The following is a 17,464-nucleotide window of genomic DNA, read 5'->3' as shown; positions in this document are numbered from 1 at the left end:
ATTATTTTTAAAATGCTTCTTGTTTGAAATAATTTTTTATTTTTAAGATTTATTTTTTATATCAATATATTAAAATGATTTAAAAATATTAAAATATTTCATTTTATTTTTAAATATAGAAAAACAACATCTTGACTACGCTAACAAACACCACAAGTTATTAGTAATAAATATTCACGCAAAAAAAATCAACCATTTGGATTGTTTACGTGTAATACAGTGAATCTGAAAACTGAATAAAAGATTAGAAAGAAGAACCAGCATGAAAATTAAATTTGAAAAAAAAAACTAAGAACCTAAAAAACCTTATTCCAAACGCACAAAAATATTCAAACTTTCAACGCTATTAAACCTATTATAAAAAAGGAAAAAAAATAAACCAGAAGCGTGTGTGGCACAAAATCAAAGTAACATGGAATAAATCCATGGGATAACATAAAAAAATGAGCGTCTAGGCACTAGATTTTCCCCACTACAACCAAAACAAAGATGTCAAATACAGTATCAGAAGAAGAACGATGTCATCGATTAAATTAAAAATTTATTTATTTTTGTATTTAAAAAATATTTTTAAGAAAATTAAATTTGCTTATATTTTTCACTGCTTCAAATTATTTTCTAGCAATTTTATGTTTTATATACTGATATTAAAAATAAATTTTAAAAAATAATAAAATTATTATAATATATTTTTAAATAAAAAACTTTAAAAAACAACTATTCTACCGTCCATTACCACTGTAGAGACCGCTGAATCGGTACAGACCGAGGGTATCAAAATTAATTTCTTAATGACCCTCTCATTTATTATATTGTCTCCTACACGCTTTTTATCCTAGGAAGAGAGCCACTCTTGACTCCTTCAACCCCCCCACAGTACGGAGACAATTATGCCCTTTGAAAACAACATTTGAATGAAATCCTCATGGGTAGTCTCGACCTTTCCTGCTTCAAATAACCACGCGTTCTAGACGCTGCTTTGTTCTCTCCCCGTGAAATTTCCTTGTATGAAAAATCCTATACCACCTGCGTCTCCCTTTCCCTCTCTCTACTTGTAAAAAACTCAAAAGAAAGGAGAAGGAGATTCCAGCTGAAGTTGCTCAGATTCAATATTGTTTATTTCCAGCCCCTATTCCCTGAACCCTATAATATCAGGGAAAAAACCAGAGAGAAAACGCTGCACCCAGTTTTGATTTTTATTTCCTTTTCAACTCTCCCTGTAGTACACGTGGAGAGAAGCCACATCTATTAAAGCCAACGCTCATGTCTCCGTTCAGACAAAAAGCCAAGTAGATTTCACTTCTTGAGTTTCCAACTTCTTTCCTTCCTTCTTTTTCCCTTTTCAAGTCAAAAGCCGTAACAATCCCCTTTTTGCTCACAACATAATCGACTGTAAAGACTCGGAAAGATGGAAAAGAAAAGCAAAAGAATCGTATCATTGGTGACGATGATGCTCTTGTTCTTTATAGTAATGGCTGCTAATTTTCGAGGTTGCTTCTCTGCTGCCAGTCAAACACCCATTAAAGGAAAGCCAACCACGCCTGCTAATGATCGAGTTGGCTCCTCTGTTTTCTTTCGTGTCACCGGAAATGTCTATCCTACTGGGTGCGTATTTTCTTGATTCTTTGCAAAAATGAAATGAAAATATTGGATTCGTGTGTCTCATGGTACTATCTTTTAATAGTCTGTTTTATTAGAATATTGGATTCATATACTATCTTTTTTGTTGGTTTGGTGGAGAATTGCTTGGCCATTCATCAACTCTGAATTCCATTGCCTCTTGGATAATTCCATGATCATTTGTTTTCGTTTTCGTTTTCGTTTATTTATTCCGGGCACCACTGTCTCTGTAACTCTTATTTTATTTGCTTAATTGACTTCTACAACGGAGTCTGGTTCTTTCTCCTGTTTGCGGGATGTGTTGCTGTTTTTGAAAGATTCTTTTGACTTTTCAAATCACATTCTCCCGACTCAATTCCACCGCATGGATTCTTCTAGGAACCACTGGAACGACCCGTTTGTAGTCCCGCGTGGTTTCTTTAGCATTTCTTGAGATTATCTCTCCTCTCTAGGGAATGTTGACTTGGACCCTCTCTCATAAATCAATTCTATATCAGGTGTCTTTATTTTTTTGGAAAATAATTCTATATTAAATTGCTTATAATTGAGATTTCAAGTTTGTAACTTGACTTTTAAAGATTTCTTTGAAGTGGAATAATAACGAATCTTCTTGTAATTTGCAGGCACTACTCTGTGATTCTGAACATAGGCAACCCACCAAAGGCTTTTGACTTGGATATTGATACTGGTAGTGATCTCACCTGGGTTCAATGTGATGCTCCTTGCAAAGGTTGCACTAAGGTAAGCGTGTCCTTGTACAGAAGACAAAACCACCAATGTAACAGTCTTAAAATGACCTGGCACTGTGTCTAATATGCATTCTAATGTGCAGCCTCTTGATAAACTTTACAAGCCAAAGAACAATCGTGTGCCTTGTGCAAGTTCCTTGTGCCAGGCCATCAGCACAGGACAAAACTACAATTGCGACATCCCAACTGAGCAGTGTGACTATGAAGTCCAGTATGCTGATCTTGGTTCATCTCTTGGCGTGCTGCTGTCGGACTACTTCCCGCTACGATTGAACAACGGCTCTCTTCTCCAACCTAGAATCGCCTTTGGGTGGGTTTCATGCATTCCATCCCAGTTGACGCACCCTTCGACATTTTTTTTCTATGCTTGATGAGTACACAACTAAGCTTAAAAGAAACTGTACTTTTATTCTGTTAGCTACTGTAAAATCTGGTGGCATGTACCAACTTATATGATTTTGTAAAAGCTCGAGCATGGATCACCATCTTGAAATACGTTGCAATCATGCAGGTGTGGATATGATCAAAAATATCTCGGCCCACACTCACCGCCTGACACAGCTGGGATTCTTGGCCTTGGCAGAGGGAAAGCAAGCATTCTTTCGCAGCTACGAAACCTGGGTATCACGCAAAATGTGGTCGGCCACTGTTTCAGTAGGGTAACAGGTGGCTTTTTATTCTTTGGAGATCACCATTTTCCGCCTTCGGGAATCACTTGGACTCCAATGCGACGCAGTTCCTCAGAGTAGAGTGCTCTAGCTCTGTTTTTAACCTTCTTTAGACCATTGCTCTCAGCTTTAGTTTCGCTCGGTTACTTCAATTAAATGCACTAATTCCTTTTATTTTCATCCAGCACACTATACTCGTCAGGACCAGCAGAACTACTTTTTGGGGGAAAGCCCACTGGCATCAAGGGACTACAGCTGATTTTTGACAGCGGGAGCTCCTATACGTACTTCAGTGCTCAAGTTTACCAGAGTATACTTAATCTGGTGAGATATGCTTGATTTTTTATATCAGGAAGATAACATTGAATGAGATAAAGAAACACACATTAAAATATTTTGTTACACGAATCATTAACTTTGTCTCAGGTGAGGAAGGATCTTAGTGGAAAGCCATTAAGAGATGCACCGGAGGAGAAGGCACTTGCAGTGTGCTGGAAAACTGCTAAACCGATCAAATCTATTCTTGACATCAAGAGTTTTTTCAAGCCCTTAACCATAAACTTTATAAAAGCAAAGAATGTGCAGCTGCAGTTGGCACCTGAGGACTACCTCATTATCACTGTAAGCACCTCAAAAAACCTTTCACAAGTTCCCTGCACTTAGCAACCATACATTTAGACATCAGCAAGCATATTAATAACCTCTCCTCATTTCAGAAAGATGGGAATGTGTGCTTAGGGATTCTGAACGGCGGTGAGCAAGGCCTGGGAAACCTCAATGTGATAGGAGGTGAGAGATTATTTTCAGTTATTTTTTAAAATATTCTTTACTTCAAAATATATTAAAATGATATTTTTTTATTTTTTTTAAATAATTTTATATATTATTACATCAAAATGATATGAAAACATCAAAAAAATTACTAATTAAAACAAAGAAAAATTTAAAAATTATTACATCAAAATGATATGAAAACATCCAAAAAATTATTAATTAAAACAAAGAAAAATTTAAATTTTTTTAAAAATACTTTTAAAACACAAAAATAAATAGCAACATGACAATGGACGTATCTAATAAAACCTTTTATATATCCTAATCGTATAAATCTGATTCCTCTGTTCCGTGCTATGCAGACATTTTTATGCAAGACAGGGTCGTGGTTTATGACAATGAGAGACAGCAGATTGGATGGTTCCCAACAAATTGCAATAGACTTCCCAAGTCCTGAACCATTCTCTAGTAATATCTTCATTTTATATGCTTAATCTTGGAACTCTCACCATGATTATCTTCCTCCTGTTTATTTAACAGCGTGGATCGTGAATATAATGAAGGTTTTTTCCAGCCTTATGCGGCCTACTTTGGTATCCTAGAGGAGCGTTGTCCTGCAACCTATGCTTCTGAGAAGACCAAACTTTTCACCAAAAAATAGAAGGCAAAAATAACTTAATGTCATTAGACATTGATACAGACAACAGAGCTTTTGATATTCAGTGACGTTTAGCATAGATGATGTAAATGGGTCTGTCCCACATAAATATACGAGTCCTTGTTCAATTTCTGCTGCAAGTTAGCTACTGATTAAATACAAAAAAAAAAAAAAAAGCCATCTGCCATCCCCATAACCGTAGCTTCTACAAGGAGTTAACTGTGAGAGTTGACAAATTGATTTAGTTACTGTTTCGATGACTGTACAAATAAGATTACACCTGCAAAAAACCAACATGGATCTGCATGAGCTGAAATTTGGAGCAGAAAATGTGTTTTGGGGTTCATATGGCCACATCAAGAAATGCATATGGACCCGTTGTCTGTATCCCACTTCACCTATTCCGTTTTTATTTATCCCCCCAAATTTTCGGGTAGAGGGAAGGGTATAGGTGCGTTAATTGTGCTGCGTGGTGAGGTTGTATCTTTGGGTTTATTATCTGTAACCTAAATGTGATACGGGCTTAGATTATTAGTACATTGGTGTGACCATTATGGCGTGGATGAAGAGTTGCGTTTATATCCCTCTGAAAGCATATAATCTATCAAAGGTTTGAGCAATTTTACATGTTCTTGGTTATCACAGGAACTTTATTGATGGTGAATCAAGGAGAAGTCTGATTCAAAGAAATGTAAATATCCTGACAGGTGTGGCCAAAAATAACGATGCAACAAGAGGCCAATCGCAAAACATCAACACAAATTGTAAATAGAGATCGATAGCCCTAGATTATGGATTTTACAAAATGTTATGTTGCCAAGAGCAGATTATCAAAACCCTAAGCTTGAATCTTCATAAATTTAGGCTGTGCATAAAAAATGCCATGGTATTGTAAATATAGAAATGATATGATTTTAAATTTACACTGGAACAAGTGGTTAGCTAGAACACATCAAAGCAGACACTTCTTTGGAGTAGAAAAAATTAGGGTCAGGACTAACCTAGGTCAGCAGCTCTGATGGCCATAAGTTGGATTTAGTATGCTATCACGCACGCTTTGCACACTGCATGGTAAAGCAACTATCAGAGATGATCGATATGAATCCCAAAAATAAGCGCTAGTCAATGTACTCAGACACCTTGCATAATCAAACTCCAAATACTTAACATGAATACATTTGTTTTTAATGCAAATACCATCATGTTGAAAGGCGAAAATACAAGTTAACAAAGCAGCAAAAGAAAGCACATCCAGTAACCTCATTTAAAAGAGCGAGAATAAAAGAATGTCACCTTTGCATGGCAGATTTTAGTTATGGCTTCGACATGAAAATTCTGTAGATCTTCAAGAGCTGTGACATCCAGACCATCTATGTCTTCAACCTAATAAAAAATTTGAATTGATTAATTGTAGTCGGTAGCTTCAATCTGTCTGTATAAAAATTAATTCTAGAGAGATCATTTGATTTGAGACAAATGCCAGGATTTTGAATATCAAAATCCTATGACATGCTTAATTCTTAAGCAGTTCAACAATGAAACTGGAATCAAAATAAATTGGAATGTTGGACCCCACGATGTTCTAATTGCTAAAATTCATGCCATTGAGCTTGTGATGAACTCTAAACAGAGAACATTTATTGTTTTGGTGATCTAGGGCACTCGATCAAACTGTTGTGTGCTCTGATCATCTCTTCATGCATGCACTCTTACACAAACAGTAGCAATTCAGTTAACATCTAGCCAAGTTAGAATACCTGAAAATCATCCCGGCAAAATTTATCCAGGTGCAGTAAAGGGGAACTTGTCATGCAATTTCAGTTTGGTCAAGAAAATAAATACCTTCAATCTTGAAATAATGCCTTCTAGCTGTTTGCATTTTCTTCTCTCTTTCTGATAGCTTACTTTCAACTCTTCTAATGTCTTCATCCCATCAATGTTTTCAAAGGTTTCATCTTTGGATATTCTAGAAGAATGACCATTAGATAGCAGAAATCCACTTTTAAGACCTGCTCCAAAAGTGGTAGATGTGTAGACCCCTTCAGATGGCATGTCCTCAGCATTAACACCAGACTTTCTCATCTTTGCAACCAGCACCCACATATTGGCAAGCTCGTTTTCCAAATCTTCTTCATGATGTTTTGCTTCATCAAGTTGTTTCCGTAGCTCACCTTCTACCTTGTTTCTCTCAGAAAGTGCCATTTCCAATGAAGCTTCTCTTTGGTATCTTTCATTTAGTTCCTTCTGCAACTCCCCAACCAAAAGACTATCCTCAGTTTTTCTAAAGCGTCCATCAGGTAGAGAACCATTGGAGTTACTTTGTTTAAAATCATATGAAATGGACCTCTGACAGCAGTTAGATCTGCATTGTGTCTCTTTTGCAGCAGCCAGATCACCAGACAGCTTCGCATTTTCATAAGACAGCTTGGTTACTTCTTCAGCCAAATTTCGCAGCTCAACTGCAGCAGCAGCCGCCAATTCTTTTGCATACGATGCTTCCTCTGCCAGTTTTTGGCTTTGAATTTCAAGTCCATCCTTTTCTCCAATCAGCTTCACCTTCTCTTGCTTCAGATTCTCTATCTCAGAAGCCTACAAATACATAAACAGAGCCCATCACTCAAACCATTAAAACCACCAGAGAAAAAATCAGGAAAAAAATAGGCGCCTGTCAATTAGTAGATCCATGAAGATAACATAAAGACAAAAAAACAATTTAGCACCTAAAAAGAAAGTGCCAAAAAATTAAAAGATAAACTAACCTGTATAAGAACTTGAGAATTCAATAAACTAGTGTCATTGCACTCTTTGGGGTCATCTTGGGAAAATATTTGATTCAAACTCATGACACTTTTTGGTGTGTTTTCATCAGCATAAATTTCTTCAAATGACCAAATCTCGTTCCTCCCTTCTTTGCTCTTTCTGTGTGGTAGACTCAGATTCAGCAATTCTCTGTTTGCTGGAGCTTTTTTCTGATAATGAATTTAGCTGTTGCCGCAGCAGAAGAATTGTCTCCTGCATCTCAGTGTTCTCTGATATCTGTTACAGCAACCATGTATCATACAAAACTTCACATTTTAGAGCACAGATAAAGTGATTATACAGCTCTAGCATGTACCTTAATCTGCAGTTGCTCCTGAAGTATCCTATTGTCTGCTGACTTAATCTTGAATACTCATCCCAAAACAAAGAAACCAAGTTAGTAAAAAATCCTGCCATTTGATGCTGAAAAAACTATCCTTGCAGCTAGACAGCAAGTACTATAACAAACCTCAAGTTCAAATGTTTTTTCATTGAGCTGAGTAGTGAGCTTGGATAAAGCCTGCAAGACAGAGAAGGAAACAAATTAGAGGCCAAAGGTTACTGAAAGTCACTAGTTTGTCCTGTAATGTTAACTAGCCAAAAAAATACAAAGAATTCTAATTTGTTGAATTCTGACAATTCAAAATAAAAATTATTTCACCACTTCACTTAAATGCAATTCATTATTTGATTTGAAAGATAGCCACAAACAACAGATAGAGAATTTCAGAATAGTGAACTGGTGCCGTCAGGTACCAGTGTCTCAATAGCTGTTCTTTAGAACATCACTTTTATTTCTCACTTCTAGAGCCACCAAAAAAACTTTAATGGGATTCATTTGACTGTATATTTTAAAATAACACTCCTTGGCTCTCTCTCAAATCTGCTCATTTGACTCCGTTAATTCTTGCAGTTCACTATTTTTCCCCGGTTCTTCAAATCTGCTAAGCCTGTCACATCACATGGAGTTACCTTTGGCATTTCAATGCTGGTTGATGTGTTTGACGTCATCTCAACTGATTCAATCATGCGTCGCTCTAGAACATGCATCTGATGCTTCTTTTCACTAATTTCAGCTTTCAACTTTTGCATTTGTTCCTATGTCAAACAATATGGCCATTAAAATAAAACCATAATAAAAACAAATTTTCAGTTCCTTGTCAAGGAAGAGACCTGAGAAATCAAATAGGTTGACATCTTATTGAAATCTAATGCACAAGGAGGATCATCACCTTCAGCTGTAAATTTTCAGGGTTGCTAGCTGCTTGCTCTGAAAGTCTCTTCAGAGAGCTAGTACACAATGCCACCTCCCCAGCTAACATTTTCACCTGCTCACGAAGAAGATCCATTTGATCCGTTATTGTGGTACCAGTCTGCATGAAAAGCATTCAAACCATTCCTGTTAACTCTTGACCTTTGCTGAAAAGCACACCTTACACTTATTCAAAGGGATTTGACAACTCAACATAACTAAGCAAACTACCTCGAATAAAAAATAAGGAAAAAATATACACCTACAACACAAATTACCAACTCCACTATAGTAATCAAGGGATCAATAGACACTTGCTGAGTTGATTACATGATGGATACTGCCAAAATGGAATGCAGTCAATTACAGAAGATGCCTATGTCCTACAACCCAAGTTAAATCGAGATGACAAACATCCATCTCAAATTTCCCAAACCACTCATGGCCCTAATTGTAATGAAGTCATGCATAGCTTTGCTTGCAAACCCCCAATGGGAAGTACGAAACAGGCTTCTTAGAAATAAAAACTTCCTGTACTCCTTGTATTATTTGTATTCTAAACCACCCTTCTTTTACCACTGAATGGTGCATGATCAAGCAATAACATGGATATCCCACCATCTATTTAAAGGCAACAGCACACTACAAAACTCACCTAATATATTATCATGAAAGCATAGCAGATATCGTTACTTGTCATAAGCAATAACAGGAAAAATGACTGACTCAGCAGTGTTACACCACAATATGATCATATATGATACTTATGAAAGAACATGGTAGTGTTAAAATATTAAGATAGCAGTTAAAGCTCGTCTCACCGGAGGCAATCGGCGTCCTCCAATAGTAGCACTAAACAGGTCGCCAGCTTGTGTTCTTTCTGGAAATGAACCAATGATTGTAGTTTCATCTCCCTTCCTACCGATAGATTTTCTCTTTCCATCTTTTATATCATTGAATGTGACCCTATTTTGTGACAATTTGGAATGGGAGGCAGGTGATCCACCAGCAGAGCTCTCACTATCTGTACTAGGTGACAACCCTACTGAATTCTCTGGCTTCTGCAAGGGAAATCATTAAGAAGTTTTATCAAGTTAACTGCAACTAACAGGAGGTTTAGCACAACAGATCCAAACATCAATGCAAAATGTACACTCTCTAGAATAATTGAGTAATAAAGCATATAAAGAGCATCATCCTTATTTCGGATATGATCGGCCAAAAAAATTTTTTGTTCAACATCAATGCAAACTGTACACTCTCTAGAATAATTGAGTAATAAAGCATATAAAGAGCATCATCCTTATTTCGGATATGATCGGCCAAAAAAAATTTTTGTTCAAAATACAAAGCTCCAAATTCACCTCATAAATCAAATGAACAGTTCATCCAGTTGTATGATAATAACTATTTCCTTTGGACACTGTTTAAAACACCAAACGAGCTATCTTCCAAACAGAGAGGTAGATAAGAGGATAAATTGTTGCAATATGAAGATCAAAAGGTTCACATTTATTAACCATCACCACTCGATTTCAAGATATCTGCTGATCTTTCTTAACTGTTTAAAGATCAGCAAACATTTTCGTAGGTTATCAGAAAGATGTGAAGCTCTTCTGACTACAGCTTTTACAAGCCAATTTAAAGGCTCTTCTAAACATGACATCTTCACTGAAAGAATTAAAAGGGATTGATTCCATAGCCCAGCCTCTCTGCAAATGGATGGGCTAAAACAATTTTCCATTTCGCAAAGTGCTGCTCCAATGTATGGCCATAGCAGCCTTGTAGTTATCAAATTCCAATAGTAAACAGTCATGGCAATATCTCAGCATCCTATCAAAGGCCTCGGATGCTTAGATCAATTAAATTGCACTATTGGGTGGAGATGCTCATACCATATACAAGAGGCCATACCTTAAATCCATAAAAAAAAAAAAAAAACAATGTGGGGATTTCTCTAACAGCGTTTAAATGAAAAACAAGAAGAACGCACTAGGTGTGACTAGATGTAGCCAATGCATGTAAAATAAAAGTAAAAGGAAAAGAAAAGTAGCTTGAGGAAACTTGAAAGGAGAAACACAGTAGAGTAATAATGTATTGATGAAATTCCCTGATTATCTCTCTTTACAACCAGTATAACATCATAACAAACCAGATCCATCTCTAATTAAACATTCATGAAAAGGGTCCTCTTTTAAAGCACAAGAATGTACCTTCAGTTTAAACCAGCCAAGCATCCCCCGCCTCCTGTTTCGTTTAAAATCCTTCACCAACTCATCTAGATTAGTAATCTCATCTCTTCCTTCTACAGAAAGCTCAGAAGCATAGCTTCCAGAATCTTCTTCTGTCATGCATTCCCTTTTCCTATCCGGCAAGTATGCCAGCTGCGACAACAATAAAATCAAGAATCCATAAACCATGCCATCTTGATTGAAGATCCAGAAACCGCTTTCTTGCAAACTAAGCTTACGGGCAAATAACAAACCTCATCTTCCCCAAATGAATGCCTTCTTATATGATCAGATCTTTCAGGTAGACTTGATTGCATGGAATTTTTTGTGGAAACTAAGATAAGCTTGGTCAATCGCTGAATTCTTCCCATTAAAGCTGCCTTGGCTTGTTCCTCCTCTTCCAATCGTGACTGTAGTTTGACCTGACCAGCTTCCAGCTTTGACCACGGGAAATTACACAACAGAACCTTTGAGTATATGAACAGAATTCACATGATAATCTATTATTTAAGTTAAGGAAAACTTGATCACATATTTAGCAACAATAAAAAATGCAGTATCATACACCATGCTACCCTGATCACATATTTAGCTCCATTCTGAGGAGACATTAATTAACATGTTCAAGTTAGAGTAGAAAAACACCAATGTCGCAAATTATCACTCGCAAAATATATATAGCCCCTTAAATTTCTCATCCATGATTTATAAAGAGATGATTACATACACTCTTTATTTAATTATCAAACTTATACAAGACCTCACAAAACGAAATATAGATTCCAAATATGGGGTGGGAGTAACTGTTGTCATCCAGAATCTTAGCAACAACTAAAATAAAAAGATTCTGATATAAAGCATAGAAGTCCATTGCAAAAACCTGAAGCTTCAAATTAACAAGATCTTCTTGGGTAGATGCAGCCATATAAGGACTCTCCATCATTCCACGCTTTAATTGATGAAGCTCTTGCTTTAAACAGGAAATTTCCTTCTGGTACTTTTTAATGAGAGATTTCTCATCCATAATCTAAAGAAAACATTTTAAGAAATGAATGAAAATTATGAAATTGCAGCCTTTTAAGTTAACCACACTTAGCATGAAAGAGAAGCTAAAAATTCACCTTATTCTGAGAAGCCTTGATTTCCACTTGCTTGCTCCTGTGAGCAAACTTAAGTGTATTGTGTGTCTCTTCACTATTGCCAGAGGCAGGTGTCACTGTGCATATGAGCTACATGCAAGTTTGAGAAGGAAATTTAGTAAAATGTAATAGCATGCTATTCCAATAACATGGAGGATAGCAACAAAACAGAAAGTGTAACAACAATCCCCTCCACCTCCCCCTCCCCAGACCCGCAAGTAGACACAAAATATTTAAAAACTTCCTCCTTCGAATAAATATGAATAAACTATTTTACACCAAACAAGTTACATTGCAGCAAGGAAAAGATGTCACTATATGAATGCTAAAAAATCTGAAGTATTATGCCGAACATACAGAGACACGTCCATGGCCACTGAGAGATGACTGCAATAAACGGGTGAGTTTTGAATCTCGATATGGAATGTGAGTTGCTTTTTCATCTGTTAATTTAGAAATAACCTGCAAGGAGAAGCAGTAATACTGTCAGGTTATATGAATTGACAATTTGGATACAGAAGGACTTAGATAAAGTTCCCTGCTCCCCAGCACTACAACACATTCTACACACGAATAGTCAAGAAACCATGTACTTCATGCCCCCAAACAAGTTTAAAATGCCTTGCCAAAGTCATTCAGATTTAGTTGTTCGTTGTCCAAACCTTTTATGGTGCCCAAATTAATTTTGGTATCCGTCCATAATTGACTACCACCAGCTCAAAATTAACCTAATCTGGCATTTTCCAGCAATCAATGAAATTTTAACCAGTGAACTAACAAATTAGCATTAACAGTCCAAACTTCTTAGCTAATTTGCACAAAACAGAAATGTGAGGCATGTTAGCAGGTTGGAATTGGTTTCAGTATAAATGTCACACAATGAAAATAAGATGTCTAATAGATAAGAGCAACATCTTACTGTGCCAAGAGTAAGTAAGCTTTTGTTTATGTATGAACCCTCCTTTCTCCTTAATCCAGTTGTTTCAGTTTTAGAACTTTCAGATCCTGCAAGATCAATTAAGTTCTGCACAGAATTTAAGTCATGTCGGGTACCCAGAAGCAGACTGTAATTAACAGAAAAATCATATTCAAATATATCTGACAAAAGAATCTACCAATTGGGACAAAGTCACATCTTCTTCCCCTTGATATTCCCCACATGGACTGCTTTCAATAGTCTGACAGATAATGATATGTTTAGTACCGCAAAATAAAATCTAGAGATAAATAAGGAGCCATCCCATTAAGGTGAAATCATTCAAACAAACTTTAAATGATAAGGTGATCAGCATGTTTAGTTTTAGAAAGTTCAACTCTAAGCTTCAAGCAGTATTGAACTGGAAGGAGGGGAGCTAGAGAATGTAAAACTTCATAATCCGAAAATAGAAAACAGATACCAGGGTGAAAATTGTGTGGCTTCGACTGCTTAGAAGATTGAAATTATTAGAACCCACATGCCTGTGCTCTGCAACAATCAGAAATAGTGTCATTAGAGAGGTGCCTAGCTGCACAACACCATATAGTTGATAAATGTATAGTAACTAGAATAATACTATAGAACAATGCAGTGCCCGTACTTCACAATGTCTAATGTAGGTGAACTAATTAAACAACCATATAAAAATACATTCCCTAAAAGAGATCAAAGGAATCACATCGAGTGGAAGTGATTATGTTTGGCAGCTAAATGTGGGTCAGTGAGTACCTAGATTTTCCAAACATGCATAACAGAAGTGAAGTACCTTCTCCAGATGCTATCAAGGAAAGAGCATGAGCAGGTGACAAAACAACTTCTACTTTGATTCCCTCGACATATGTTCCCTGATGACATGATAAAATGCACCTTAAAACAAGCTCTCGAATAATGGACAACTCAGGTTCTATTCATTGAAATTTATAGATGGCGGGGGAGTTCAAGTTTAAGTTGCTTTTTGTAATTCTTTTTGTCACTAATACAATTTTCATCAAAAAAAGCAAGTAAATATTTCAGGAAAAAGTTAAAAGGATGGCCAAATTTTGATTTTAGTTTGCGAAACACTTCAGCTATTGGCAACAACTTGATCTTGCATCTACAACTGAAAAGTGCAATTTCAAAGAAGGTTTTGCTTCCATATCAGTGAATAGAGTTGAGGTGATGGTTCAATTTCATTTGTTGCTGAATCAACAAATAACTTCCAGTAGGATGGATAATTAGACAAGAGATATGCAAGGTAGTTTCTAATTTGCATGCATGATGCTGACAGCAAAAAATAGAATTGAGAATATTGGTGCAATATCAGGCAGGAAGTAAATGGCCAGCGCTACTGCGCTCCAGGCAACCACACCATCACACACTAAGGGTTTTATCAACTTCAGCAAAAGCAATATATCCCTCTTGAGAAAACAGCAAGTAATCATATGGTGCAAAATTCCCAGACTTAAATGTAACCACCTGAGCATCCTCTCGTATTCTTAGATTCTGCCCCATTGGATTAAGCAAATCATTGATAACCTAGGGAAAGAAAAGGAGAGTCAGCAGGAAACAACAGATACCAATCATGAAGACGAGCAATTCACTCAAATTACAATTTGGCATTTATTTTGGGTAGGAAGGTATATAGTCAAAACAAATAACTAGTTTTAGCAGTGATGCTAATTACATAGGTGAAATCCATAAAGCATGTCTATCACTAAAGCTAGAAGAGCAATTTACAGGCATCTTTGCTTTGCTTCAATCACTAATGATGAATGTTTCTGCCCATTAGTGGACTAGTAGTACAGTCCACTATCAATGCAAACTAGTGAAAGAGTACTTCAATGAAAAATGGATCAATTATAGGTAAAGAGTCATATATGCATGGACTGAAAACTATAATTAAAAGTCAGGAGTTTACTACTAATAACTAGTAAGTCTCAGCGATCCATAAATTTCATAGTGAGTAATGGGAGATTGACTGACCTCATTGTAAATTTCTAAATATGAAACACGAAGAAGAAATTCTCGCCCAGGTGTCTGAAAATGACAGTGTAAATAGGCTGATCGCCAAAATATTCATTTCAATCACAACCAACAACAGGCAGAGTAATCAACTACCTCTTGTATAATTCCAAACACATCCTTCACTGCCAACGGAATAATTCCAGGTGACTTTTGCTCTCCCTGCAAAAAGAGAAGGTACAAGATTGCACCACAATAATTAACAAGCATTCAGAACAGGACAGCTGATTGATCAAAACCAGGTGCAGGGAAAATGAAAAACCAGTCAATTCTATCCACAGTTTGTTAGATGGCTTATTTTCTCTCAATGGTTTTGCTAAATAAGATTTCATGTCAAGCATCCTAGTGGAAGAAACAAGTTGATGCATCATAATTTGCTAGTCTGAAACCTTCTCTCTTTGTAAAAACACAGAAAGAATTGAGAACAAAGAATAATGCAGAACATAAGTTCACCGTCTTTATGAGTATCAATCAAAATGCTAAACAGCTAGTTCCATGTCAGCCTCCCTTGTATAAGGAATGATAGGATGCATTTAATTCGCTAGTTCAAAACTCTCTGAGTGTAGTGAAAACCACCAAAAAACAAGTAGAAAGCAATGCAGAAATCAGTTTCCATGATCCTAATTAGCATCAAATGCGACCATGGCAGCTATCTAACGCATCAGCAGGGCCCACAGGCATGCCTAGCAGGCCATTATGAAGTTCCCATTAAAATGCTAGGGAGGACATGACTGTTACAAATTCTGTGCACGTGATCTCCAGGTAATAGCTTACATGCATTGTATGAGTCTTGCCACTGCTAGTAACACCATATGCAAAAACAGTCCCTGCATAAAAACAGAGCATCTCATACATTTAGCAAAAAGTCCTCCCAAATTTGAAACAAATACTGCTATCACATTACAAACAAGAAATTCAGTCACTGTTAATAGTTATCAGACACAACCACCCCATCAAAGTACGATTATCACACAATCCATACTCTTGCAAATTACAAAACAAATAAAATAGCCAACGTTTGTTGTATTGCCAGTGAGCACCAGTGGAGTTTTAGTGGATTGAAAACCAATTCAGTTGGGCTCCATTCAAAAATATTTTTTAGTAAATGAAAAGATTTAGGTTCAGAAGAAGAGAGTTACCATTAATCCCTTTCATTGCACCACCAACCACATGCTCGGCTGCAATATCATAAACATGGCGCGTTGTGGTTGCCGGACCAAACACTTTATCTGGAATCGGATAGTAAATAATTACATACAAATTTCCATTTTTTAAAGGCAAACAAACAAGTAACATTTTTAGAACTTCGTTAGATTTGTAATTTAAGGGAATTCGTTTATTTATATACCAGAAAGTGAAAATTAGAATTTAGAGCTAACCAAAACCATAAGCAATTGAAGGATTGTACTCGTTTCTCACTGTAGAATCTCCATCAGCATACCATGCTATCTCGTCTCCTTTACTAATTTCCCTAGCACTAGTAGAGACACCATCACAGTGTCACTATCAGATACACAACTGACCAATCACTGCAAGTCAACAGAACAAGAAAAAAACAAGTCAAGTAAACGGTGTTGTTGCAGTACCTGAGAGGGCGGAACCTGACTGTGACAGTCACGTTTTCCTTGCTCCGGCTGGTTTCAGGCTGGTCATGAGGCGTTGGGCTTGGGCCCGAACTAACTGGAGGGCTTGACAGTCTCGAGGGGGGCCTCGACGAGGTCGTCGAGGAAGGAGTTAACGGCCGTCCGGTGGGCTTCGGAGCCGGGGGCGGAGGTTGAGCCGGTGACTTCCGCGAACGGAACGGCGAGATGGCGGATGACCGTTGGGACCTGCTAAATGACATGGAGGAAAGAGAAAGAGAGAGGGAAATGGCAGTAGGGTATTTTGGAATTTCTGGAGAGAGAATAGAAAAAATAAACAAAAGGAGGTCAAGTAGAGGTCACATGCCGGCCAAGAGTGTTTGTGTTTTTTGTATGTGCCGCCTTTTGGACTTTTTTGGCGCCCATTGTCAACAAGACGAGGGGGCTACTGTGCTGCCCAGCTTTTTTTAAGTTTTCGTACGAATTGTTTGTTTTTGAGGAAAGAGTCTGGGGTGTTGAGTCCAGAAAAGGCAGGTTTGGTGTGAGTGCGTGTTTTGATCAAGCAGGAATGGCCCTGATTGGATAAATGTTGCCTTGTTTTTACTACCATTACTAATTACGTCACAGATAAAAGTAGAGAGATTCTTAAAACATTATAGCATTTTTATTATAGCGCGCAGGTAACACATAACCACTGTTCACATCATTGTTTATAATCACTTTTTTTTATTTTCATCTCTGTAATTTTTTTAAGAAAATTATTCATTCACAATTTCATTTTCAAAAAGTGTTTTAACATGTTTTTGATTTGCATGATCTCGTTTATACAAAATGACAAGAAATATTCCAATGTTAAATTAAAAATTGATAGTATAAAATAGAATTTTAGATTGTTGTTAGAAAAATAAAATAACAATAACTAAAATTTACACAAAAACAACAAAATTGTTTTTCATTTTTGTTGTTTGTAATGCATGAAAAACTTAAATTTATTCCCTGAAATTCCAATCATGAGTT

The 17,464-nt window shown here is 36.7% G+C and overlaps 2 protein-coding genes across 5 annotated transcripts; one reads left to right on the top strand and one right to left on the bottom strand.

Moving 5' to 3' along the window:
* Positions 1 to 861: 861 nt before the first annotated feature.
* Positions 862 to 4,643, top strand: LOC105118041 (aspartic proteinase Asp1-like). 4 transcript variants are annotated; one of them, XM_011015889.1, is made up of 9 exons: positions 864 to 1,605; positions 2,244 to 2,361; positions 2,453 to 2,679; positions 2,881 to 3,114; positions 3,223 to 3,361; positions 3,464 to 3,658; positions 3,754 to 3,826; positions 4,174 to 4,261; positions 4,352 to 4,643. In XM_011015889.1, the coding sequence occupies exons 1-9, from the start codon at positions 1,409 to 1,411 to the stop codon at positions 4,470 to 4,472; spliced, it is 1,392 nt and encodes a 463-aa protein (XP_011014191.1). In that variant the 5' UTR covers positions 864 to 1,408; the 3' UTR covers positions 4,473 to 4,643. The 4 variants fall into 4 exon arrangements, with proteins under 4 accessions (XP_011014192.1, XP_011014193.1, XP_011014191.1 ...); XM_011015890.1 differs by having other exon boundaries at positions 862 to 1,605; positions 4,174 to 4,412; XM_011015891.1 differs by lacking the exon at positions 4,174 to 4,261 and having other exon boundaries at positions 863 to 1,605; positions 4,352 to 4,495.
* A 1,426-nt stretch (positions 4,644 to 6,069) lies between these two features.
* Positions 6,070 to 16,861, bottom strand: LOC105118043 (kinesin heavy chain-like). The gene is given in 25 exon segments (XM_011015893.1): positions 6,070 to 6,226; positions 6,312 to 7,058; positions 7,229 to 7,385; positions 7,387 to 7,505; positions 7,585 to 7,632; positions 7,738 to 7,788; positions 8,241 to 8,366; positions 8,501 to 8,641; positions 9,342 to 9,581; positions 10,734 to 10,904; positions 11,006 to 11,188; positions 11,632 to 11,778; positions 11,873 to 11,980; positions 12,248 to 12,352; positions 12,810 to 12,914; positions 13,006 to 13,068; positions 13,288 to 13,355; positions 13,633 to 13,711; positions 14,322 to 14,381; positions 14,829 to 14,882; positions 14,964 to 15,029; positions 15,642 to 15,694; positions 16,007 to 16,096; positions 16,247 to 16,344; positions 16,454 to 16,861. Coding segments are annotated over 25 exon segments (3,345 nt in total). The 5' UTR covers positions 16,711 to 16,861; the 3' UTR covers positions 6,070 to 6,217.
* Between the last annotated feature and the right edge of the window lie 603 nt (positions 16,862 to 17,464).

Source organism: Populus euphratica, unplaced genomic scaffold (genome assembly GCF_000495115.2).
Source record: "Populus euphratica unplaced genomic scaffold, PopEup_1.0 scaffold1735.1, whole genome shotgun sequence".
In the NCBI taxonomy this organism is placed as follows: domain Eukaryota; kingdom Viridiplantae; phylum Streptophyta; class Magnoliopsida; order Malpighiales; family Salicaceae; genus Populus; species Populus euphratica.
This window is presented reverse-complemented; position numbering and strand designations above follow the sequence as displayed.